This window comes from Phocoena sinus, chromosome 2 (assembly GCF_008692025.1).
Source record: "Phocoena sinus isolate mPhoSin1 chromosome 2, mPhoSin1.pri, whole genome shotgun sequence".
In the NCBI taxonomy this organism is placed as follows: Eukaryota; Metazoa; Chordata; class Mammalia; order Artiodactyla; family Phocoenidae; genus Phocoena; species Phocoena sinus.
In genome coordinates this window covers 153,041,760-153,068,753 of record NC_045764.1, presented here as the reverse complement: position 1 = coordinate 153,068,753, position 26,994 = coordinate 153,041,760, and the positions used below count along the sequence as shown (strand labels likewise).

The 26,994-nt window shown below is 46.1% G+C and overlaps 1 protein-coding gene across 19 annotated transcripts in view; it reads right to left on the bottom strand.

The window, feature by feature from the left end:
* ADCK1 (aarF domain containing kinase 1) overlaps window positions 1–26,994 on the bottom strand; it is a 153,166-nt gene that overhangs the window by 103,700 nt on the left and 22,472 nt on the right. For 18 of the 19 annotated variants that reach the window (XR_004348313.1, XR_004348316.1, XR_004348318.1 and 15 more), the window contains one exon: window positions 6,587–6,790. The exons of the other annotated variant lie outside the window; for it this stretch is intronic. Coding sequence is in view for 5 of the 18 variants with exons in the window: in XM_032621907.1 (XP_032477798.1) it covers window positions 6,587–6,790 (204 nt within the window). In the remaining 13 variants the exon portion in view is untranslated. The remainder of the gene's footprint in view (window positions 1–6,586; window positions 6,791–26,994) is intronic. 19 annotated transcript variants of the gene reach the window in all.

Below are 26,994 nucleotides of genomic sequence, written 5' to 3'. Positions count from 1 at the left end.
AACATGTCCAAGGTCACAAAGACAGTAAACCAACAGGCAGTCTGGCTCCTGCCCACCTCAAAGGCTCAAAAAGAAGCTCAAGGGCCGTGTGAAAGCAGGACCCAGGGTACAAATGTGCAAGCCAAGCTAAGGGCCATGTGGGGAACTATGAGGGTTAATTATACGTGTTAATTTGGCTGGGCCACAGTGCCCAGAAATCTGGTCAAACGTTATTCTGATGTTTCTGTAAGGGTGTTTTGGGATGAGATATATATTTAAATTAGTAGACTCTGAGTAAAGCAGACTGCCCTCCTTAATATTGGTGGGCCTCATCCAATCAGTTGAAGGCCTGAATCGAACAAGACTGACCTCCCCAAGCAAGAGAAAATTCTGCCAGCAGATGCACATCAGCTCTTCTTGGGTCTCCAGCCCAATGGCCCACCCTGAAGACTTTTGACTTGCCAGCCTCCATAACTGCATAAGCCAATTCCTTAAAATCAATCAATCAATCACTATTTATTTATTAGATAAAAGAACACACATGTACCCTACTGGCTCTGTTTCTCTGGCCAATCCTAATAGAAGAATAAAAATCCAGCCCTGGTAGAGCGGTCACCGCCTGGGGGAAGGGATGCCCAGCTCAGGCACCTTTTCCTAGTTCTCACAAAGTTCTCTGCGTGCCAGCAGCAGTCCTGTGTGCAGGCATGCAGAAATGATATGGCTCAGCCCAGAGCCGGTCATTCACTCTCCAAGCCTACGGTCCCCTCCCCCAGCCCTGAGGCCTCCACCCAAGCCTCTGTTCCAGTCTCTGCACGACCCCCACCCAGTGGTCCCACACCAGGAACCCCTTGCACAGGCCAGGAGTTCCTGCCTCACCTCCCCGCCTTCTGCTTTTGCCTCCGCTGGTCCTCACGTCCACAGTGCTTTCTCTCTGCCACCACCACCAAGCTTGAGAGATGAATGATGTTCCTGGGACCAGAGCTTCTTTATCTCCTTTTCTGAACTTTTGCTTACAACTGAAACATCGCCCTCCACCCGTACCTGTAGGTTTGTATGAAACAATGACGGGTGCATTTTCCCACCTGAATCACAGTGGCTCTCTTCCGTATTCTCACAGCCACTCTGGTCAGATGGCCCATCAAAACACTGAGCCCTTGTCCCTGGGAGCTATGGGGAGTTACAAAACAAGGTGAAATCTAGATCCCTACCCTGTGGGAGCTCAGGGGTAAAAGACAGATAAAACATCTTTCAGAGCACAGAAGCCAAACCCCAGCACCCCAATACCAGCACAAGCATTGCCCCTAACAAAGGTATTTCTGTGCTCTGCTCCAGCCTCTAACTTCATTTGCTTTGGTTTTTCATAGAATTTAAGGGTTGGAAAGAACGTTATCTGATACAACTATGTTCCGGGACAATAAACAGAACTGGATCATTCACTGAAATATATTGTAAGGAGATTGGACTTGTCTGTATGTGCTGGGGAGGTGGGGAGAGATATGTGTGTGTGTTTATGACCAAAGATAACTGTCCCATTGCAGCTGAGGGTTCCATCACCTCTTCCAAAGTCTCACTGTAACTCCTACCCCCAAGCTCTCCACCCATCTCCAACCTCCCGCCTCCACCTTCCCCACCTGTAAAAGATAACCTCATCTCCCATGTTACTAAGAAAATTCGGCTCCACTCTGTCCTTCCTTGCTCAGGCCCCTCTCCTCCAGCCTCCCATTATGAAAAGAACATTCAAAGGCCCATCTCAATGTAACCTCAGCCTCAACTTTGCAACCTCGGCTCCACTGGCCACCAACTTGAACCCCGTATACTAGTCAACAAGACTGTTCACCGTGCACTCTCTGTACTTTATGCTTTCCACTGCTTGCAACTTTGGCACATCTCATTAATCAGCAATCCCCTCCTCCAACCTCCACCTCCTCCAACCCCACCCATCTTTGAGATCCTGGGTCAGATGCCACCTGCTTCAGAAAGCTTCTATCCACCCAAATACAATATCTATCTATCTATCTCCCTCTCTCCATCTCTCTCTCTGCCTCTCTGCCTCTCTCTCTCTCTCTCTCTCTCCATCTCTCTCTCTGCCTCTCTCTCTCTCTCTGCCTCTCTCTCTCTCCGTCTCTCTCTCTCTCCATCTCTCTCTGCCTCTCTGTCTCTCTCTCTCTCTCTCTCTCCATCTCTCTCTCTCTCTTTCTCTCTCTCTCTGTCTCTCTCTCTCTCTCTCTCGCAGGCACTTACATGGCCAGGTATTACAGTGACGAGTGTACCTCTTGATGACCCCAGACTACAGGGGCCAGAATGAGGTCTTACCCATTTTGGCTGCAGCCACAGCTTCCAGCTCTGTGCCTCTCTCACTTAATTCAAGCTGCTTAGACAACAAAGAGAAAGAAGAAATGGAAAAATGAAGGAAAACGTGTTGAACCATAGAACTGCATGCTCTTAGAGCCTGCAGGGGCCCTTAGAGGACTCCTACTCCAAACGAGGAAGCCGTAAGGATAGGCTGGTGGTCAGTGTGAAGAACCCTGCCAGGTCCTCCAACACACAGCCGAGAGCTCCTTGGGACCAGGACGGTCAACAGTCTCGTACCTTAGGCTTGTGTCTGCCCCATTCAGGGTCAGAGGTGTCAGCCCAGGCTCCCTCCACGGCATGGACCATGCCCAGGAGTACAAATCATCTGAATCTCAGCCAGCTGCTGGGACTCCCCTCTGTAAGGAAGGACCGTGTCTTCAACACCCCTCCCTGACTCTCGAGCTCAGGCGCCATCTGCTGGTCGAGATCAGCACTGCACCTGGACCCACAGCCCTAAGGGCAGTCAGGAGACCAAGGTTCAGACCATCTCCAACCCACTCCAGATCCAAGTCACTTTGGAAGCAGCAGAAATGACCCCACATCCTAGAGTTCTGACTTCTGACTGATTCCCAGGACCTGTCCTTCAGGACTTAAGCCTAACATTCAAAAGAAAAAAGTAAGTTTCTTTGTGGTAATAATAGTAGAAACTTCCAAGGCACAGATACACGGACACATAGAAAAGTGATTTACAGAGGATTTCTGCCAAACAGAAGCTCTGCTAATAAGAGACAAAGCACTGGCCAGAAGATCAGGAGATCTGACGTCTTGTCCCATCCCTCACATGCCACTCCCTTAGCTACCTGGTCCCCCAGACTCCCTACCCAGGCCAAGCCCTATGCCAGGATGGTACCCCTTCACTTGCCCTCACCTCTGCACTGACAGCACTGGCTGCTGTCCAGGGATTTGGACTGATCCAGAACCAAGTGCAAATCATGGGATCCAGAAGAGCCGCCACCTAACCCTCATCCCCCATGCTGGGGACACCCCTCAGGGCCAGCCCTATCTGCCTGGGACAGGGATCAGTCTGAGGATATTAGTGACCCCCCCCCCCCCAAGGCCTCTGCTGATGGGAAGGGGCCCCTAAGAGCATAGAGGGAACCAATCAGTGCAAGCTGGGATGCACCGGCCTCGAGCTCCTCTGGCCACCTCTCCTCACTCTTCAGTCTGAGATCTAGGGGCAGCTATGCAGTCTTTGAGCTCCAGGTAACCTCAGAGCCCACACAAGGACTCACACCTAGGAAGAAGATGGTGATGCATGGCAGACTCGGCTTCCTTTCACCACACTCCTGGAACCAGGGACGGAATGGAGGGTCCCAGGGCAGGCGAGGAGCCCAGGAACAGTGGGGCTGGCTCAAACATCTTCCTGGGGGGAGGGCTGCTCCCCGAGAAGTGTCATAGGACACTTCACTGGAGGAGGAGGGAAGTGCAGAGTGAGTGACTTTCCCCGCCCTCACAGCCCCACACCCACCTACCCTGCTTCCCACCTGTCTCCTTTCCCCTCCCTCCACCCACAGGCTGAGAAAGTGTGTCACCGGGAACAAAAGGGGTGAGGGAAGACTTTGACTGTACACCTGTAGTGCCGGGTAAGAAACCAGAGGTCTCTGAGCTTCCCAGCTGTAAGGGATGCCCCCTCTGAGCCATGACCTTGACATTAGCCTCCTTTTCTCAGAGGACTCGAGTCAAGCTGTGGGTCACAAGCCACAGGCCACCACGCTCAGGAGGACTTGGCCGGGGTGCCTAGAGAAGAGACCCTGAAGATGCAGGCAGCATCCTCCAACCCCAGACATGTCAGCTGGGCAGGCACACCATGACTGCTGACACCCCCAGCTTCCCATCTCGCTCCACCCTGGCTCAGAGGAAGCCACTGCCCTGCTCTTGCCTCCCCCTCCAGCTCTCCAGAGACGAGTCGGCCTCCAAGGGTTAATCTGCTGCCTTCCCTCCCTTGCCTCCGCCCCCCACTGAGCTGCCACATGCTAGCAATGATGCACTTCACACTGTTATTATTTATTTAGTTTTATATTTAGTTTTAGTGATTTATTTAGTTTTAATTTGGGGGTGCACCTCATGCTGTAGGAAGCAGGGGGCCAACAGTCTTGGCAAGAAGCAAGGGCCCACACGGCTGTGTCATGCCAATCCTGTCCCCTCTGCCTGCGGCCCCTGCATCCTAACCCCGCTCTTCCCAGCCTGTGGTCTGCTCCTGACACCAGCCCTAAAGCTTCACTCAATCTTCCCCCTGTCCCGTTGGAGATGTTCCTCCTCAGTAGGAAGGGAATCCACAGAGGTTTCTATGCTCACCTCCTGCGCGACCCAGGCCCCCCAGAGTCAGTTAATGAGGCCAGCCCAGGCCAGGCTATCACTGAGGAGTGGTTCACCTTTGGCTGGATGCCGGGCACAAGATACCAGCTCTACAGAAAGGCACTGACAGCCAGGGCCAGCTCCACGCAGAGCAGAGAACATGGAACACGGTCTTTATGAATCTCTGCCCCTACTCTCCACCTAGTCCGCAGCAGCCTAAGGAAACTGTCACTTACCAGCCATTGGTTCATTAAACAAACACTGGTGCCCACGATATACCACATCCTATCCTGGAACTGCAGATGGGATTAAAAGGACCATCATGGTCTTCATCCCCAGACTTTACAACTTACCGTGAAACCAACTAGACACAACTAACCAAACTACAAGAGGCACAAGCAGAAGGAGCAAAGGTGTGCAGAGGGTCAGAGAAGATTTCACAGGAGAGCTGGGATTTGGCCGGGACACACAGCATCTCGCACAGTGCCCAGCATTTGGTAGACAGATGGACGAATGGCCTAGAAACACAAGGAATCACTTGACAGGGAGAGAATGGGGTAAAGAGATTCCAGACAGACAGAGACCATGGCAACTTGAAAGCAGATGGGGTAGACCTTGAAAGTCCTGCTAAAGATTTGATTTGGGGAAATTGGGAGGCACCAAAGGTAATAAAATAATCTCAGGAAAGGCATCAGCTGATCTAGGCTTGACTTTAAGATTATTTTGCTCAGAAAAGTTCTAGATCCAAAGGGTTCTCTAAGAGGAGAATTTCAAATATAATAATAGGTGAAGGGAGAAAAGAAGTTTTTTTATTATTAGCGTTCTCTGGGGTACCATGAAATTATAGCACATAATTTATAAGTCTGGGCCTGATCGGCCAGTCGGCACCCTGCAGACGGCTGCTCCAATCCCTCCCCATCCCCAGAATCAAGATGAGCAGAACAGGTCAGCAAGGATCCACACCACTGTGGCAATCTGGGTTCCACACATCCTGCAGGTCACTGGCATGAGTCCAAAGGAGTGTGACCAGGGCTGTGTATGGAAGGGCCCTCAGCCCCTTTCTCTTTTGCTCCATGGGGTGGATGAAGATCAGGAAAGTTTGAGGAGGCAGGCCTAGCCCTTAGGAGGAAGCATGTGTAACAATTAGAGATGAGTGATTATAGAATGGACCACCTTAGGCAGCAGGTAAGAGAACAAGCTTCCTATCACTGGAGGTAATCAAGCAGTGGCCCACAGATGTTCTGGAAAAGTCATAGCACTGAATGATCAGGACAGCTCACTGATAGAGCAGTGCACTGGGATCACTAACAGTCCCCTTGGATGCTCTACCTGGTCACTCTAAGTCTCCATCCCTCACCTGCAAAATGGGGTTAATGATGGTGCCTACCTCATAGGTTTGCCCTGAGGACTAAGTGAGATAACGTGTGGGAAGCAGCGCAGGTGTGAGTGCGCTGTAAACCCTCAATAATTGATAGGTATTATTATTATTTTTTTTTAATTTTTTTTGCAGTACGCGGGCCTCTCACTGCTATGGCCTTTCCCGTTGCAGAGCACAGGCTCCGGACGCGCAGGCTCAGTGGCCATGGCTCACGGACGCAGCCGCTCCGGGGCATGTGGGATCCTCCCAGACCGGGGCACGAACCCGTGTCCCCTGCATTGGCAGGCGGACTCTCAACCACTGCGCCACCAGGGAAGCCTGATAGGTATTATTAAATTCAACCATATAAATCATATTAAGTTACAGGTCAAAAACAATCAAATATCAATGATTTCATATGGCCCAACTAATATTTTATACTGAGGGCCACTCAGGCTCCTTCTAACCTCTCTGCTTTCACACTGAAAGTTTCTGCGAAGCGTAGTTCCACGCCACTGGTGGAGCCCCAGGGCCTGGGGCCAAGCAGCAACAACTCTGCGGGGGCCTTTTCAGAAGCCCATCCCCCCTGGCAGAGGTGGGTACCTCTTTGCCCAGGTCCTCTCGGATGACCTGGCGGACCTCCTGCATGCTGCTCTGTGGGGCCTGGCTGTGTAGCACCTTCAGCGTGCTGGTGTACTCCTCTGGCAGCAGGTAGTCCAGAGCCCCCAGGTGCTGGCCCACCTTGATGAACGTGCCCCGGTTGGCACAGCAGAGCTCGCAAAGGCGCCTGGCAGAGCGAAGGTGCACCTGCAGGAAGACAGGCGGGGCCAGAGAGATGTGAAAGCTCACTGTCAGCTGCATGCTCTTCTCCTGCCCCCTGTGCTTAGCAACCCTGATTCACCACCACCCCCACCACCACCACCACCACCACCACCCCCACACACACACACACACCGTCATTCACCTTCAGTCTCCCGGTACCCAGAGCAGGCAATTCCAATCTCAAACTGCAGCCAGCCTCCTGACATGGCCCGATGCTTCTGATCGCCTTTCCTTCAAAACTTACCTGGTCCAAGTCCCACTCCCTCAGAAACTAGCGTTTGTCCAAGACTTTCAACCAATTCTAATCTACACTTATGATTCATTCAAGGATACACTGAGTTCACGCATTTGTCACCCACCCCTCAGTCATACTAATAATACTATCTGTTTGTTTGGAGGTCTACAATTTTTAAACATGGTCATATTCATTATTTTTTTAATCCTTACAACAATTTAGGGAGGCACGTATTGGTATCTTTAAGGATAAGAAACTCAGATGTTTTGCTTATCAAGAAATAGCTAACAAATGTCAAAGGAAGGTCTAGAAAACACTTCAAACCTAGAGCGCTTTAACACAGCAAACTTTAGCAGGGGTCTCCTGTTAAGTGAAGGAGAACTTTACAGGGAGCATCAGGCACGTGGGGTAGGCAGCAGGGCAGGCTGTGCAGGACAAGCCGGCCTTAACTTCCAGCCTGATGCCCACCTATCCTTCCAGAGTGGGAGGTGGCCTCCATCCACCCCCAGGCTACACATCCCCAGTCATCACCCCAGCTCAGCTGAGGGTCTTGGCATTTTGAGGGTCCTGCCTTCTTGGATCTACAGTTCCTGAAGCAGGATGAAGCCATGGGTACACACAAAAGACAAGGGAGCCCAGTGCCCTGTGGGAACCTGGTACCCTCTTCCACCCATAAGTCAACCGGGAGAGTGAATATCTAGGATGGACTTACACTCTCTTAAGTGCTATGAAGGATGCTGACACAATTAAGTGTGTATTGGAGGCAATAAACCACATGAAGAGATAAATAACCGCTGGCAACAAAGATGGAAGAAACGTTCAAAGATCCTACATAATTAGTTGCTGAGTGAACCATACAGAAAACCGTTACCTTAGGAATTAAAAAGAGAACACTGCAGCCCTGAACACCCTGGTCCCAGCAGCCAGGGAGCCATCTACCCACTCCCTCTAGAGCAGAGGGATGCCCCACACTCCAGGCACTCGCAAGCTGTCCTTAGGCCCTCAAGGGCTCTGCTGGACACCTCTGCATCCCGCGCCAACCCACTACTGGGGAAGCCTATGTCCACATGACTCTATGCCCCTGAACAGAGTGCGGGCGCCTGGTCCAAATTAGGCCAAGAAGAGTCTTTTTTCCCTGACAGGAGGGTGCAGAGAGAAGGGAATTGACGCTAAGAATTAAGGCAGGGCGGGTGTGGGGAGAGAACACATTTCCCTAGATGAGTAAAAGGCCCATGGGGGCAGCAGGGGGGGTGGACTGGGAATTGAGCTGGCCGGTGTCAGATGGTAGAAGGTCACTACTGTCCAAGGCCACACTCACGTTCTGAGGACGTGAGAAAGAAGGCAAACATGGTCAAATATGGAACTGGGCGTTTCCCCACCCTCCATGAGTCCAGGCTGTTATGAACAAATGACTCTTTACATCTCAAATAATCAACCCCAATTCCCACCCTGCCGAATAAGAGGCAGCCAGCAAGTCATCCACAATCCATTTGTCCTAAGGTACAGTGTGACCGGAAGCCAGGTCCCACCAGAGGCTCCCGGTGAGGCTGCCCTGGCACCCAGCTGCCCACTCCCCCAAGGAGGCATGCTCAGCCCTCACACCAAAGCCACTGCAGGGTCAAGGCAGAGGACGGGAAGGCGGAGTGAGGACACACCCCATTGTCTCTGCCCCTCCGAGGAAAGACATCAACCGCTGTGTATTCACTGGGGGCTGACTGAGTCCCACGCCCTCCACCTCGTGGGGAGATGTGACAGAGCCACTCACACACAGAGAATGACACGTGGCAGTAGGACCACACTGAGGACCACAGAGCTCACAGATGGGAGAAACAAGAGGGCTGGAATTAGAGAGGCTTGGCTCCTGGGGAGAAGCAGGGTGCGTGCAGCTCAGGAACACAGGGCCTCTCAGCTGCAAATCCATGCTTCTTTGCTGTGCGCTGTGATACTGGTGCTAGACCCTGTGCCATTTCTCCTTTGTCAGATGGGTCACTATTAGGCTTTGTCAACAGGGGGCTCTGGGGAACACTGCAAGGCCACAGCACAAGGAGGCGCCCTTATTGTCCCCGTGCACTGTTTTCAGCTCATCAGCCAGTGGGTAGTGGCTTGGGGATGACCACTTTGGTGGCCCTCATGGACCAGCCCACCCTCTGTAAATTTCTCCACTACCTGATGGGCCCCTCCTGTGGACCAACTCAGGCCCCATATCCTCCAGCAAGTGTTCTGACCAACCAGCAGGCAGCTCCTACACACTAGCTCCAGGTCGCACCCTCCTACAAATTTCTCTGCCACCTGGCAGGCTGTTCCCATAACCATGTCCACCATCACGTCTCATCACCAGGGCAGCCCAGCATCCCAGCCTTGCAGGTGGCAGGCCCCCAGCTAAGTCTTTAGCTCTGTTCTTGTTCACCACCCCCTCAGCCCTAGAGGGAGCAGGTGCTTTATGCATTTACTACTTCTGCACCTTTAGAATCTTCTTTTACTCCTTTTAGGAGTTAACTACCTTTTCCTAGTGAATAAGTCTTTATATTTAAATTACAGGTATGACTAGTCCCTGGCTGATACATAGGATTAGCCCCTGAAATTGAACCTGAAAAGATCAGAATAAAAAAGGAGGGCATTCCAGATCGAGAGAACAACATAACAACATGCATGTGTGTGTGTGTGTGTGTGTGTGGTGCTGAAGACCTGCTCCACCATTTTCTTTAGACTGGATTCACATCTGCGTTTATCTCTGCTGCTGGTAGCCCTCAGAAAGCATTAGCCTCACCCTAACAAGCCCTCCTACCAAGGAGCAGAGCCAGGGCTCTGTTGCCCCTCACCTGTGGCCTGAGCCAGTCCTGGGTAGGGCGTCTCTTGGCACAAAGTGATGGTCACCTTCAGGACACTGTCTGGGCAATGCAGAGAGCCCTCTCTGGTCACACAAGCCCAGGAAGGCTGGTCTACTGCTGACTCACTGGTTACTTGGCACATCAGCCACTGGGGACAGAGCATGTGTTGTGTCCCCTGTAGACTCTGTGTACCCCAGGGCAAGCCATGCATGAGCTATAAATGTAGACTGATGACAACCTTGGGTCATACACTCACAGAACCATCATCCATGAAGCTGAATCAGCATCTACTGCAAATGGCACATTTCAACAAAAGAAGCCCCAAAGTCACCTTCAACCAGCTTCTAATTAAATACAGACACACACAGAGTCACATGGGGGTGAGGGACATTGCCACTAACCAAAAAGTGTAAATGCTCTTTTAAAGCCAAAAGACACACATGCTGAATAACGGAGCAGGCACTCTGGTCTCCGGCGTCCCTTTCTAGCTCCAGCTCCTACAGCTCCACCATCCTTTGGGATCAGAAGGCAGGTCCCACTCAGAACTTCAAGAAATTACTCTCTTAGCGCAAACTCCCTCTTTCAGCATTCACCTCCTGCTTGCTGGTACCTGGGATGGAGGACTGCCCTTCCCCCAGCTCACTGAGCATCCTTGCTTCTGGGATCTGTAAGTAATAATAAATCTTGTGACTCTACTTCCTCTGTGCGGGTGTATTTAAACTGTACCTTCAATCAAAACAACCCACTGTGTTTCACTTCCCCAGTGGAAGCTTGGATGCCGAGGGAGCTACCAGCCAACCCCATGTAGGAGACTTGCACTCCTCATTCATCAGGTCATAAACTACATATTCTTAATTCAATACACCAGCTCTTGCTTCTCAACACATGTTACTGCCCTAACACTCTCCACCCATTTGCTCACTGGACCTGAGTCCTGCCCTTACCCAGCACCTGGTTTCACGAGCTAGTTGGGTATGTCACTGCCGCGTGTCCTCACTGCAGAGTCCCCACACTCCCCCTTCTGTTCCTGCCAAAACACGGCAGGAACGGCTGGCAGTGTCTCTCTGCCCCTCCTCCAACTTTGTTTTCACTCCCAGCTCAATAACTTGCCTTATGATTATCTCATTACCAATAACCTTGTTGTAATGAGTTTTAATCTGCCTCATATTAATTAAAAGCATTGTCATTAGCCAGCTTGGGTTGGGGTTGGGGGGCCGGGCAGTGAATAGCTAATAAGATCAACTCAGTACTGATTAATTATTGATTGGGAGGGATGGAGCAAAGGCCCAAGGAGAGCAATCCTTTACTCGTGTCTAAATCCCAAAGAGTAGGGATCTCGAGCCCCAAACTTGGCAGAAAGGCACCAAAGCCAGACCGAATCAAAGAGGCTTCCCATCAGAATTGAGCAGTGTCTCCAATGGGATTTCGGGGTGTGACTGTGAGACAGAGACGAAAGAGACAGACGCATATACATACCCCACACATCACAGGAAGAAAGAGACAGTGAAAGACAAGGTCACAGACAGACCCCAAAACAGACAAGCCCCTTGACGGATTCTTCTAATCAAAGATTCAAGACCCAAAGGAAAGGCACTGACATGTAAACAGTGTTACCTCTGGGCAGTGAGATTAAAAGAATACTTTTCTTTATAGGTTTTTCTGTATTTTTCAAATTTCTTAAAACTAATATGTATTATATCAATAATAGAGGAGAATATTAAATACAATAATAGAGGAGAATATTAAAAAATAATCCCTTCTTCAACATCTTCTGGAAATAGATAAGTCCAGCTGACAAGATTCTCCCATGCAGACTGGACCAGCTTGGTGCAGAATCCAGCATCTCTTCCCCAATTTTCCAGGGTGCTATGATCCACGTGTGTGTTTTTCATCATGAAAATGGAACTGCAGGGCTTCCCTGGTGGCGCAGTGGTTGACAGTCCACCTGCCAATGCAGGGGACACGGGTTCATGCCCCGGTCCGGGAAGATCCCACATGCCGCAGAGCGGCTGGGCCCGTGAGCCATGGCCGCTGAGCCTCCATGTCCGGAGCCTGTGCTCCGCAATGGGAGAGGCCACAGCAGTGACAGGCCCGCGTACCGCAAAAAAAAAAAAAAAAAAAAAAAAAAAAATGGAACTGCAACTCCTTCATCCCCAAGAAATCAGGCCAGGACGGTCTCCAAGGTTGCTTTTCTGGATGTCAGCCTTTGCTTTAAGCTCTCAATTAAGCAAAAAAGTAAAACTAACTCATGTCTTAGGGGGAAAAAAACAAGTTGCAGTTTATAAAAGTTTTGAAGGAGCCTGACCACAAATTTAATCCCACTCCTTGGGAGTGTCCTCTGTCTCTCCTCTGACTACCTGTCAGGTAGATCCTGGTTAAGAGCACAGGGCCAGCATCAGATTGCCACAGTCTATATCCCAACTTCACCACTCAGAATTGGGTGATCTTGGGCAAGTTATGTAACCTCTGTTTACTTCTGACTGCTCATCTATAAGAGAAAGACAATAATAGTACCTACCTCATAGGGCTGCTGTGAAGATTAAATGAGGTGAGGTAATGCATGCACTTCACTTAGCCAGAACTGGCATTTCTGTACTTGTGGTAAGGGTACCTAGAATTTGTTTTAAGGTATGGTAAGACACACAGACATGGAAATGACTATCATAAAGAGAGAAGTTTTTACTCACAATTCCTTACAAGTAGGAGAGTTGGCATGCCACACAGAGCCACACTGGGAAGCACCAGAGTTGGCCAGGAGAGAGAGGGCGTGAGGGGAAATGTGGGCAAAGCTTTTATTGTGGATCCAATGGGAAAGAATGGGTGAGACTTAGGAGCGGCTAGTTTTAAGTATTTCATTTGGCTTTGGGGCATAGGGGATGTTCCTGGTTGTTTGGTACTTGGCCCTGGGGTGAATAAGGCAGGTGGATAGTGACCCAGAGTGTAACAGCTCGGTAACAGAGGTGGTTGGCAGGTATGGGCTCCAGATTGGTTGGTTTGCCTATGAAAGGCATGCTCACAGGTGAGTTGCTTACTATCTCTTGGAACTAGTTAACCTTGAGAGCAGCAGTACCCCCAGTTTCAAAGCATCAGAATATAAAAAACATGATCAATACAATACTCTAGCTATACTCCCTTGGGGAATCTCACCCAGAATCATGGTGGTAAATACCGTCTACACACTGATGATACACAAATGCGTATCCCCTACCCAGACCTCTCCCCTGACTCTAGACTCACATATCCAACTTCTTCTCTGACATCACCCAATGTCCAATGAGCTTCTCAAACTCAGCGTGACTTTCTCACCACTTCTACCACCACCAAACCTACTCCTCCCTCAGTCTTCCCCATCTTAGGAAATTGCAACTCTAAACTTGGAGTTGTCGAAGCCATAAATATTGATGTCACCCTTAACATGTCTTCCCAAATGGGGACCAAAATTACCTTCCCATCTGAAATAACAAAAAAGTGGACAAGATTTACCAAAAAAAGTTTTCTAAGGCATTGGGCCTCAGGAAAGGAAGGAGAGTGGTTCCTGAGAGATGGGAAACAAACAAGGTGAACACTATGGTTGCCCCAATTTACAGCATTGAGGGTTTCCAGGCCACAGTGCAGGGAAGGGGAACCCAGGCAGTGAACAGGAGATTCTCTGAACTGAAGAGACAGAGCTGAGAGGCCAGAAAGACCAAAGTAGCTAGAGTTCGCAGGACAGAGTACTGGAGAGTGGACAGATGTACAAAGAAAGAACTCTGAAGATCTGCAGAGCGTCCATCTCACATATTCAGCTAAGTACTGGTCAGCACATGCACACAAGAAAACTACCTGAGCCAGAGAAATAACAACCACAAAAGACTAGGGTTAACAGTACCCAGTGTTCATATAAGGTCTATTTCTACCAGCCATACCAGAAAATCTCATAATTCTTGAGACTTTTGTTATAATACCCAGAAGTGGCTTGACTCAGTTAAGGGGAATATACCAAACTAAACACTGTTCCATTCCCAACTAATAAATATTAAAAGAAAGACTTGAAAAAAAATCACTGTTTTCAGGGCTTCCCTGGTGGCACAGTGGTTGAGAGTCCGTCCACCTGCCGACACAGGGGACACGGGTTCGTGCCCCAGTCCGGGAGGATCCCACATGCTGCCGAGCAGCTGGGCCCGTGAGCCATGGCTGCTGAGCCTGCACTTCCAGAGTCCGTGCTCCGCAATGGGAGAGGCCGCAGCAGTGAGAGGCCCGTGTACCGCAAAAAAAAAAAAAAAATCACTGTTTCCAAGTAACTTAACTGTGTCCCAGAACAAAGCTCAAGAATATTTATAAGAATACAAATATATCTAGTACCCAAAAAGATAAAACTGCAATGTCTGGCACCTAATAAAAAATTTACCAGACATGCAAATAAACAGAAAAATACAACACATAATGAGAAAAAAAAAATCAATCAATCAAACCAACCCAAAACTGAAACCTATATTAGTAAAGGAGGACAGCGGTTATAACTGCATTTCATATGTCCAAAAAGTTAAGCAGCAACATGGGCAATATAAAAAAAGAGAGCAAGATCCAAATGAAACTTCTAGAGGTGAACACTAATGTTTGATATGAAAAATACACTGGATGGGGCTTCCCTGGTGGCGCAGTGGTTGAGAGTCTGCCTGCCGATGCAGGGGACACGGGTTCATGCCCCGGTCCGGGAAGATCCCACATGCCGCAGAGCAGCTGGGCCCGTGAGCCATGGCCACTGAGCCTGCGCGTCCGGAGCCTGTGCTCCGCAACAGGAGAGGCCACAACAGTGAGAGGCCTGCATACCGCAAACAAACAAACAAACAAACAAAAAACACTGGATGGGATAAATGGCAGATTAGACATTGTAGAAGAAAGGATTAGTGAACCTCAAGACCTACCAATAGAAACTATTCAAAATGAAACACACAGAGGAAAAAAAAAATTTTTTAATGAAAAGAGCATCAGCGATCTGTGGGACAAATTCAAGCAGCCTTGTAAACGTGTAGTTGGAATCCCCAAAGGAGATGGAATGGGAGAGGTGGAGAAAAAATATTTAAAGAAATAATAACTGAATTTTTTTCAAATTTGATTTTCAAAATCTATAAACCAACAGGTCCAAGAATCTCAACAAGCCCCAAGCATAAAAAACATGAAGAAAACTACATAATTAAGTTGTTCAAAATCAGTGATAAAGAGAAAATCCTGAAAGTACCCAGAGAAAAAAGACACATTATGGAGAAAGGAACAAAGATAAGAATGACAGCAGATCTCTACTGGCAACAATACAAGCAGAAGTTAGTGGAGCAACATCTCTAAAAGCACTGAAAGAAAACCCAGAATTCTATATACCCAGTAAGAACATCTTTCAACACTAAAGGTAAAAAAAAAAAAAAAAAAAAACCTCTTTCAGACATATAAAAGCTGATAGAATTCATCTCCCTACACTATAAGAAATGTTAAAGGATATCTTTCAGGCAGAAGGAAAATGATATTGGAGAGAAACATGGATGTACATAAAGGAAAAAGAGACCAGAAATAGAAACTTCAGGAAAACATATAAGAATTTTTTTATATTCTATATCTCTTTAAAAGATAAGTGACTGCTTAAACAAAAATAATAACAATGTAATGTGGAGTTTATAACATATGGAAAAGCAAAACGTATTACAATAGCATAAAGGCTGGAAAGAAAGAAATGAAAGTACACGATTATAAGATTCTTATACTCTGAAGGAAGTAGTATAATGTCACTTGAATGTAGACTGTGACAAGTTAAAGATTTATGCTATGAACTGATGCAATCACTAAAATAAAAAGAATTATAGCTCATAAGCCAACAAAGGAGACAAAATGGAACCATGAAAAAAATATTCAATCCAAAAGAAGGCATGAGAGGAAACAAGGAATAAAGCATAAATTGGACAAGTAGAAACAAATAACAAGATGAAAGACATAAATCTAACCATATCAATAATCTCTTTAAATATAAATGGTCTAAATACCCAAATTAAAAGCCAGAGATTGCCAAATTGGATAAAAAAGAAAGACTCAAATATATGCTACCTATAAGAAATTGCCATTTAAATATTAAAACAAAAATAGGTTAAATGTAAAAGGATGGAAAAGGATAAATCATGCCAACACCAATTAAAATAAAGCTGGAATGGTGTATATCAAACAAAGAAACTCTGACCCGAGACGGTGTCACAGTTGAATTCTATCAAACATTTAAGGAAGAAATATTGCCAATTCCACATAAATCCTTCCAGAAAACTGAAGACAGAATACCTCCCAACTCATTCTATGAGACGAGCATAACCCCAATATCAAAACTAGACAGAAAATACAAGAGGAAAAAAAAGCTATAGTCCAATATTCATAGTGAACATAGATGCGAAAATTCTTTTTTTAAAAAAGTGTTAGCTAATTGAATCCAACAATTTATAAACAGGCTCTGTTCTTCTCATTACAACCTGGTGGTGCACAACTTTGATTTGTCTCCCTAGAGACAATGTTAATTTTGATAATGTCTTAAGATGGTTATCCACCTAACTTCCTCACTTAAGTTACTTGTTTTCTTTTTTATAATTAAGTGTTTTATGGGAAAGTCCTTCCAAATTTTATAAATAGCCAGTTCTTTACCAAAATTTCAGTTTATTCATTTGTTTATTTATATCAGTATGGACTCATGGATTTCTAATTTTTTCAAAGGATCATAATCCATTAACATCATTTTTTGTTGTAACAGCCTCACTGAGGTATTGATATTTTGACACAGTACACTGCACATAGTTAAAATGTAAAATCTGATACTTTTTGACATATGTATACGCCTATGAATCCATCACCATAATCAAGCTTGTAAACATATCCAGCATCTCTCAAAAGCTTTGATGTCCCTTGGTAATTCCAGCCCCATCCCTCCACATACCTCCCACCTCCAGAAAACCACTGATCTGCTTTCTATCAGTATAGACTAGAATTTTCTAGAGTTTTATATAAGTGGAATCATATAGCCCATACTCTTTATCCAGCCTTTTTCATTCAACATAATTTTTCTGAGACCCATCATGTTGTTGCATATATCAATAATTTATTCTTTATTTTTTAACTAAGTAGTATTCCACTGCATAAATATACCACAAACCTTTCTACACTGAATTCCCTTTTCACCACTGTATAAAATTCATTGTTCATATTATGTGTGGGTCTATTTCTGGACCCTCTAATCTGTTCCACAGATCAGTCTGTCTATCTTTATACCAATACCACACTATCTTATTACTACAGTTTTACAGTAAGTCTTGAAATCAGATAGTATTAGTCCTCAACTTTGTTCTTTTTCAGTGTTATCTTCTAGAATTGACTCTAAAACACTCTGCATTCTCACATAAATTTTAGAATCGGACTGTCAATTTCTACAAAAAAGCCCACTGGGATTTTGATTGGGACTGTTATGAATCTATAGATTTATCTGGAGAAAATAGACACCTTAACATCATTGAATCTTCCAACCCATGAACATGATATATTTCTCCACTTATCAGGTCTTCTTTAATTTCCCTCAGCAATGTTTTGATTCATATATATCACTTTAAAAATCCCTCCTAAGTAAATAATCCAGGACATAGGGAAAAACCCTATGTACAGAGAGGTTCAGCACAGTGCTAATTATAAAAGAAAAACATATAGATAGATGCATCCTAAAAGTAAAAAAAGGGTTAAGTAAATTATGGAACAGTCACACAGTGCAGTATTAAGTAGCCATTTTAGGTGAAGACCATGAAGATTATTGTAACAAAATGGAAAATGCTAAAGATAACATAGTAAATCAGAAAACCAGACAATTATATTGATAGAACTATGGATATAATAGGAAAGGGTTAGAAGAGAGCATATCAAAATCATAATAAGTTTGAATTGGTGAAATTATAGATTTTTTTCTTGAACCTCTAAGTTTTTTATAATGACTGCTTTAATAAATTAAATTTTCTATTTTTTAATTGAGATATAATTCACACACCATAAAATTCACCATTTTTTTTTTTTTGGCTGCACCAAACGACATGCAGGATCTTAGTTCTCTGACCAGGGATCGAACCCGAGCTCCCTGCAGTGGAAGTGCAGAGTCTTAACCACTAGACGCCAGGGAAGTCCCTAAAATTCACCATTTTAAAATATACAATTTGCTTTCCTCAACATAATAAAGGCCATATATGACAAGCCCACAGCAAACATCATCCTCAATGGTGAAAAACTGAAAGCATTTCCACTAAGATCAGGAACAAGACAAGGTTGCCCACTATCACCACTCTTATTCAACATAGTTTTGGAAGTTTTAGCCACAGCAATCAGAGAAGAAAAGGAAATAAAAGGAATCCAAATTGGAAAAGAAGAAGTAAAGCTGTCACTGTTTGCAGATGACATGATGCTATACATAGAGAATCCTAAAGATGCTACCAGAAAACTACTAGAGCTAATCAATGAATTTGGTAAAGTAGCAGGATACAAAATTAATGCACAGAAATCTCTGGCATTCCTATATACTAATGATGAAAAATCTGAAAGTGAAATCAAGAAAACACTCCCATTTACCACTGCAACAAAAAGAATAAAATATCTAGGAATAAACCTACCTAAGGAGACGAAAGACCTGTATGCAGAAAATTATAAGACACTGAAGAAAGAAATTAAAGATGATACAAATAGATGGAGAGATATACCATGTTCTTGGATTGGAAGAATCAACATTGTGAAAATGACTCTACTACCCAAAGCAATCTACAGATTCAATGCAATCCCTATCAAACTACCACTGGCATTTTTCACAGAACTAGAACAAAAAATTTCGCAATTTGTATGGAAACACAAAAGACCCCGAATAGCCAAAGCAATCTTGAGAACGAAAAAAGGAGCTGGAGGAATCAGGCTCCCTGACTTCAGACTATACTACAAAGCAACAGTAATCAAGACAGTATGGTACTGGCACAAAAACAGAAAGATAGATCAGTGGAACAGGATAGAAAGCCCAGAGATAAACCCACGCCCATATGGACACCTTATCTTTGATAAAGGAGGCAGGAATGTACAGTGGAGAAAGGACAGCCTCTTCAATAAATGGTGCTGGGAAAACTGGACAGGTACATGTAAAAGTATGAGATTAGATCACTCCCTAACACCATACACAAAAATAAGCTCAAAATGGATTAAAGACCTAAATGTAAGGCCAGAAACTATCAAACTCTTAGAGGAAAACATAGGAAGAACGAACACTCTATGACATAAATCACAGCAAGATCCTTTCTGACCCACCTCCTAGAGTAATGGAAATAAAAACAAAAATAAACAAATGGGACCTAATGAAACTTCAAAGCTTTTGCACAGCAAAGGAAACCATAAGCAAGACCAAAAGACAACCCTCAGAATAGGAGAAAATATTTGCAAATGAAGCAACTGACAAAGGATTAGTCTCCAGAATTTACAAGCAGCTCATGCAGCTCAATAACAAAAAAACAAACAACCCAATCCAAAAATGGGCAGAAGACCTAAATAGACATTTCTCCAAAGAAGATATACAGAATGCCAACAAACACATGAAAGAATGCTCAACATCATTAATCATTAGAGAAATGCAAATCAAAACTACAATGAGATATCATCTCACACCAGTCAGAATGGCCATCATCAAAAAATCTAGAAACAATAAATGCTGGAGAGGGTGTGGAGAAAAGGGGACACTCTTGCACTGCTGGTGGGAATGTGAATTGGTTCAGCCACTATGGAGAACAGTATGGAGGTTCCTTAAAAAACTACAAATAGAATTACCATATGACCCAGCAATCCCACTACTGGGCATATACCCTGAGAAAACCAAAATTCAAGAAGAGTCATGTACCAAAATGTTCATTGCAGCTCTATTTACAATAGCCCAGAGATGGAAACAACCTAAACGCCCATCATCAGATGAATGGATAAAGAAGATGTGGCACATATACACAATGGAATATTACTCAGCCTTAAAAAGAAATGAAATTGAGCTATTTGTAATGAGATGGATAGACCTAGAGTCTGTCATACAGAGTGAAGTAAGTCAGAAAGAAAAAGACAAATACCGTATGCTAACACATATATATGGAATTTAAGGGGAAAAAATGTCATGAAGAACCTAGGGGTAAGACAGGAATAAAGACGCAGACCTACTGGAGAACGGACTTGAGGATATGGGGAGGGGGAAGGGTGAGTTTTGACAGGGCGAGAGAGTCATGGACATACACACACTCACAAACGTAGTAAGGTAGATAGCTAGGGGGAAGCAGCCGCAAGGCACAGGGATATTAGCTCGGGGCTTTGTGACAGCCTGGAGGGGTGGGATGGGGAGAGTGGGAGGGAGGGAGACGCAAGAGGGAAGACATATGGGAACATATGTGTATGTATAGCTGATTCACTTTGTTATAGAGCAGAAACTAACACACCATTGTAAAGCAATTATACCCCAATAAAGATGTTTAAAAAAATAATAATAAAAAAAATAAAATAAAATATACAATTTGGTGGCTTTTACTATATTCACTAACTTGTGCAACTATCACCACTATCTAATTCCAGGCCATAAAAACTGTTTTACTTTTTAAAATCAATTATAATATTTTAGTCACACTTTATATAAATATCCATCTTGAGCCTTTGAAATAAGACTGCCTTCATTCAATTTATCAGTACTCATTAATAGATGATAAAGGTTGTGAATGCCCAGTATGTATGAGTTTCCTATTATCTTAGGTTTTACTAACACTCAAGTTCAGTTAATAATTTCATATTAAAATGAGGATCAAACTAAGATGCCAAATGACTTGTCAGCACAATGCAAGTACAAATAGGTCCCTAATTTATAATTTTCACATACTCTTCTCCATAATCATTAGCTTCTATTTGAATTCTTGATTCACTATACCAGCATATGACATAAGCCGCTGGGAAACAAAATCTTGCTCATCACACGCTCTGTAATAATGGTCCTCAGCAGTAAATGCACAATTCTTTATAAGTGCATTATACCTTTCATACACATTATCTCACCTGATCCAGGTAAGAGCCCCTCGGGTGGATATTACCATTCTCTCCAAGGCCCCTAACAGAAAAGCTAGGGGCCTTGCTAGGGTTACTCAGCCAGTAAATGGGAGATCCAAGGTTTGAGTCATTGTCTTCTGACTCCAAAAGCCACCTCTTTCTGCTAGACTCCACTGCTCCTCCAAAAACACCGTTAAACATTCTTCATAAATTAGAAGGAAAAAGTCCAGGTGGCCATGGGCCCTCGGCGTTGCCCTCCCCACTCCCGCCCCCAGCTATTTCCCACAACTAGGCCACGTGGCCGCCATGGCGCCTGGCTGTGTCTGGGCTCCCAGGAGCCATTCCAGTAAGCCGGCTAACACCAAGATTAGGACAAATTCATGAGCACACAGAGGGGCCTGGAAAATACCAGTCACACAAACAAACTGCAATCAGGGAGCCACTGGGAGAAGGAAAAGAGGGAGGCCCAGGAGGCATAACGTGTCTCACTACAGACACAGGATAAGACCACAAGACTGTACAGCCCAGGCAGGCAGGTCACGAAGGGGCAGGATACTGGCCACAGTGGGAAAAGGGAAATAGCCTTCCATGATAACCCTCCAGAAGTCCCCTCTGCCCTTGGTATGAAATCCAAGCTCCTACCAGGCCCATCACGATGCAACCCAGGTGCCCTCTGAACTCATCGCTTGCCCTCCCCACTCACTCCCTATCCCCCAACCACAGTGATCAGTCCTGCGCCATCCCCTGCCCCCCGGCCTCTGCACAGGCAGTTCCATAACCTCACCATCTCTTTCTCCTTCTCACCTGTCAAAATCCTCTTCAGCCTGGACCCAGGCCTCACTCCCCTCACCTTTTCCTAGTCCCAGCCTGGCCCATTCTCCTCTCCTCCCCATCTACCTTCTCCCAGATGATGTGACTGCTGCCCACCATCCCAGAACTAACAGCAGAGCCAGAGCTCAATCTCCAGTGTGCCTCTCAATCCTCCCTTTTTCTGAACCTCCGTTAGAAAATACTAGGCTTCTGAGCGTGCTGCAGCTCTGGGGCTCTAATCATCTGCTCTGCTCTGGGCCCAGACAACGAAAAGCAGGGAAGCCACCGCAGACATGGCCAGGTTGCCACCAAACTTGGTTGTGATCCAAGATGAAAGGCCCAAAGCAACAGAGCTTCCAAATGTTAGGGGCAATGACGTGACTGTCCTTCAGTGGGGATGGCCTCCTTCCCACAGCCCCCTTTCCCCCCTTTGTCTGCCAGGAACAGACAGGCAGACCCTAAGAAGGCCCCTATTTGAGGATCCAGAGCAGAGGCTTTTCCCCCCCAGCCAGTCAGGACTGGAATCACAGATGATTCACTTAACGGAAGCCACACGCCCATCACAGCACCCAGGGAGCCCTCCCCACCGCTGCAGCTCCCTTCCCCTATACACTCCAAGAGGAGCCACTGGGCACTGCTTCCATGAGGAACTGAGCACGCTACCAAGAGGCGAAGTCAAATAATGCAGGGGTAGACCATGGTCCTACAGGAGTCAGCCCCAAGTCCCATCACCCCAGGCCAGACATCCGGGACTATCACGGACTCCTCCCGGCTCTCAAGGCCTCCCTGGGTCCCCCTCAAGGTCACCCAAAGGGACCACTGACAAGGGCCTGCGTGGCTGGACTAACGTAAAGAGGACCCCAGCCCAGTTATGGGTCCAGGCTCTGCCTGGGCCCTGCTTTCTAAGCCCACTGGAGAGGCGGGTGTGAGGGGAGGGGGCTGGCACCAGCTGGGCACTGATGTCCAGTCTGCAAACTAGGTTGGGGGATGGGAGCACATACTGGCTCAGGGGAGCAGGGATGGTCTGGGGAGATGCTATAGCAATGTTCCGATCAGAGGAGAGACCAGGCAAAACGGCCACCGAGGACTCTTTGGCAGCTGGTCCTCAGGGAACCCCACCAGGCCTCCAGGGCTTTGTCGATGCCCCAAACAAAAACAAACTCCTGTGGAGTGTGAAGTATGACACCCCAAACGTGGGCATTTACAGGCCCAGCACCATCTCACACTTGGTTGTTAGTACTGTGGGACTTTTCATCACCAAATTACAAATTCCAGGAACACATCAAACACAGAAAATCCCAGAGCGTTCAATAGGGAAGGAAGAGAAGCAGGTGTCTGAGGGGTACCTCTGCAAGATACTGCAGAGGGGGTGACCATGGGGAGTTTTTGTGTCCGTATCCAGCAATAATCTAGAAGGACAAGGCAATAAAAATTTTAATTAAGTTACTAACATTTATTAAGTACTATGTATAGGCCCTAATCCAAACACTTTATACGCATATTATCTCATTTAATTCCATAACCACCCTATAAGGTAGGCACAATTATTATCCCCTGTTTTACAGATAAAGAAGCAATGACTCAGAAAAGTTAAATAACTTGGCCCAGGGCACACAGCTAACTGAGACCTGAACCCAGGCAGTCTGACTCCAAGACCACATGCTCTTCAACCACAGTGAAATGCTTCTTAGAATACCTGGATACTTCAAAAGAAAGGGTTTTGAACCAGGATTCAAGGGACCTGGATTCTGGGCCAATTCTGCCCCTAATTTGTCACCCCTACTTACATAATCCTGAACAAATCATCCCAGCTTTCAGGACCTCAGCTGGCCCATGTGTACAATGAGAGGTTGCAGAGAATCAGGAATACAAGTGCGGCATACATGCCTCCCCTCTATTACCATGGCACCCATCAGACATCACTAATCAACCGCAACACACTGAGCTCAGGTGAAGACTCACTCATTCTCCACCCTCCCCTCAACCACTATGTATCAACTCGTATTGACAAATAAAATGCATTTGCTTTCCCAGTGTTAGATTGTTTCTAAGGTGTCTTCTGACTCTAAAAATCTAAAACTGTTACTGGGGTTCTGAAGACAAAATTTTAATTATAGCCCCACTCCAACTAGATTTTGTCCTTACGCTTCCATTTTCCTTCTGCAAAATGGACATTATGTTACACGTGGTCAGCTCCACTTTCTCCCCGACCCACAATGGACGACACTCCAAGCCAACGCTTAATCGTAGTTACGTGAACTGGTTGTGCTGGCCCTCTCTCTCCTCTGCCTCTCTAAGGGAGCCCAATAAAAGGGAGATCTAAGGTCAAAGCCACTGACATAATAGGATGAAGGGGTACAGGTTCCTTTGTACTAAGCACTGTGCTCCCAGAAATTTCCACTTAAAATACAAATACTCCCTAGAGATGGTAACACAGAAAATTATTATCAGTCACTGACACCTTGGCATGAGTTTCTGTCTGTTTTCCCAGCTTCAGCAACTAGCTGAGAGCAGAGTTCTCTCTTTGGAATGAGAAAGACTCCAAACATAGGTTCTGTTTCAGAAAAGCCCATCCTAAAAAGAAAGTTGCGGGAGGGGGCATTTGGGGAGGGCAGCCACTAGTGGCTGAGGAAGCTTTATGAATAAAACATGCTACACAGCTGCCAAGGCTACTTGCATTTTAATAGGGAACAGTTTGGGGCCAAAAGAATTAATCTCTAATGGTGGAATTACAAGCATCAGCAATGATTTAGGGAGGTATTAAGCAAAGAAAGTTGTTCCAGCATCCCTGAAATCCCATCAAATGAGCTGATGTGAGTGCGCAAGCCCTCAGCAAACAGCAAATATGCTGCAAATTTAAGGGATTAATAATATTATTACTGACAACTTCTGACTCTGCCTGCCAGTGAGCAAGCCTGCCACTACAGAGACAAACCCAGATGCCCACGGGAGCCCAGGACACGCATTCTTTGGTCTGGAAAGCATCCATTTGGGAACCTAGTTGCCAGAAAAACTGAAGAGAACCCTTCCCTCCATCTGCCCCTTAATCACACACACTGAGAAGATGCATAATTAATTTGTTCTCAACAGTTGCTCTGTGGCTAGTAGAGTGAGGGCATTTCTGGAATGGCAATTACAAGCAAAAAAAAAAAAAGAGAGAGAGAGAGAGAAACATTAGGCCACAAGCAGAATAACATATCCATCCAGCCTGTTTCCCTTCCGTTCCCCGCAACCCTGTTCAGGCTACAGGCCTGGGTGTGGGACAGGAGTGGGAAGGAACAAAAAACAAAATCCTAAGAGATACAGAGAAGGAAGACTCATTCTAACCTCAGAAGAAGAAAAGGTGCAAAGCTCAGGTACGACATGAAGATCAACAGGCAGGGTATTTGAGGGACAACTGAATATACACAGGAAGTTGATGAAGTTAAAGAATTCTTGTTAATTTCATTCATTGTGATAATGACGTCAATACTTATAAAAATGTCAGTTGTTAGAAATGCATGTTGAAATTACAGTTGAAATGCCATGATTTCTATAATTTAAAATTCTTCAGCAAAAAATATAAATAAATAAATGAAAGAATTATGGCAACATATTTTAGATCTAGGTGCCAGGTATAGGGTTCACCTTATTATTCTACTTTTTAATTATAGTTGAAATTTTTTATATGGAGTTGGGTTTTTCGGGGGGGGGGTGGTTTTTTGTTTGTTTGCTTGTTTTTTTCAGATTTAAGGCAGATCCCTACCTGCTGTTCCTAACCTTTCACTGTGGCTTAGGAGGCCCTGTGTGCTCGACCCACGCCAGCCTCTCTTGATTCATTTTGTACCACATGCCCTGTCATCCACTCTAGTCTATCACGCCAGCCTCCTTTCGGGTCCTTGAACAAGCTGTGCTTGTTCCCATCTCGGGACTTTTAGGCTTGTAGCCTCCTCTTCCCAGGGCCAGCTTCACCGACATGTGACCAGTGCAGTGAGACTGCACCCTGCACTCAGAAAGGCTCCACACTTGTGGTTTAATGCGGAAGACAGAATAATACCCCCCTAACAAAGATGTCCACGACCCTAATCCCTGGAACCTGTGAATATGTTACCTTACATGGCAAAGGAGAATTAAGGCTGCAGAAGAAATTGAGGTTACTGATGAGCTGACCTTGAGACAGATTAGCTCAGGTGATCCAGGGGGGTCCAGTATAATCACAATGGTTCTTTCAAGTGCAATAGGGGGGGACAAGAAGAAACCAGAGAGGTAGCAGCATGAGGACCTGGCCAGACATTGTTGGCTCTGAAGATGGAGAAAAGGTGCTTTGAGCCAAGGAATGCAGGTGGCCAATAAAAGCTAGAAAAGACAAGGAAATGAATTCTCCCCTAGAGCCCCCAGAAGGAATAAAGCCCTGCGGGCACGTTCATTTTAGTCCAGTGAGAACCATTTTAGACTTCTGACCTCCAGAGCTGTAAAAGAATAAATCTATATTGTTATAAGCCACTAAGTTCTGTTTTTTTTTGGCTGCGTTGGGTCCTCGTTGCTGTGCACGGGCTTTCCCTAGTTGTGGTGAGCAGGGGCTACTCTTCGTTGCGGTGCGCGGGCTTCTCATTGCGGTGGCTTCTCCTGTTGTGGAGCACAGGCTCTAGGGCGCGCGGGCTTCAGTAGTTGTGGTGCATGGGCTCAGTAGTTCTAGCACACAGGCTTGGCTGCTCTGCAGCATGTGGGATCTTCCCGGGCCAGGGATCGAACCCTTGTCCCCTGCATTAGCAGGTGGATTCTTAACCACTGCACCACCAGGGAAGTCCAGCCACTAAGTTTATAGTAGTTTGTTACAGCAGCAATAGGAAGCTAATACAGAGTAGCTGTCTCGAAATTTTTAATTTTATCTTTGAATTTGTGTTTTTCAAGTGAAGCCGAATGGGACTATGGAGCATGCACTGGGGAACTCAGCACACACACAGTCCCACCTCCCTGGTGGGTTCTCAGCTGCCCATTCCTCACCCAAGCCCAGTACCCTGGCCCCATCCAGCCTCCCCACAATTACAGCTGCTCTCCACCCAGCATGGCAAACAGGTCATGTTGGTGGGAGATGTCTACATTCTTCCATTGCCCTTCGTCCCTACTGGGGGCCTGGGTACAGGCATAGGAAGGATCGGGGTCTAGGCTTACCATGACAAGTTCAGCAGGTGACTCAGCAGGACTTCTCACTCATGCCCAGTCCAGAGCCTGAGCACATCCCAGCACAGAGGCTGCAATCCCTT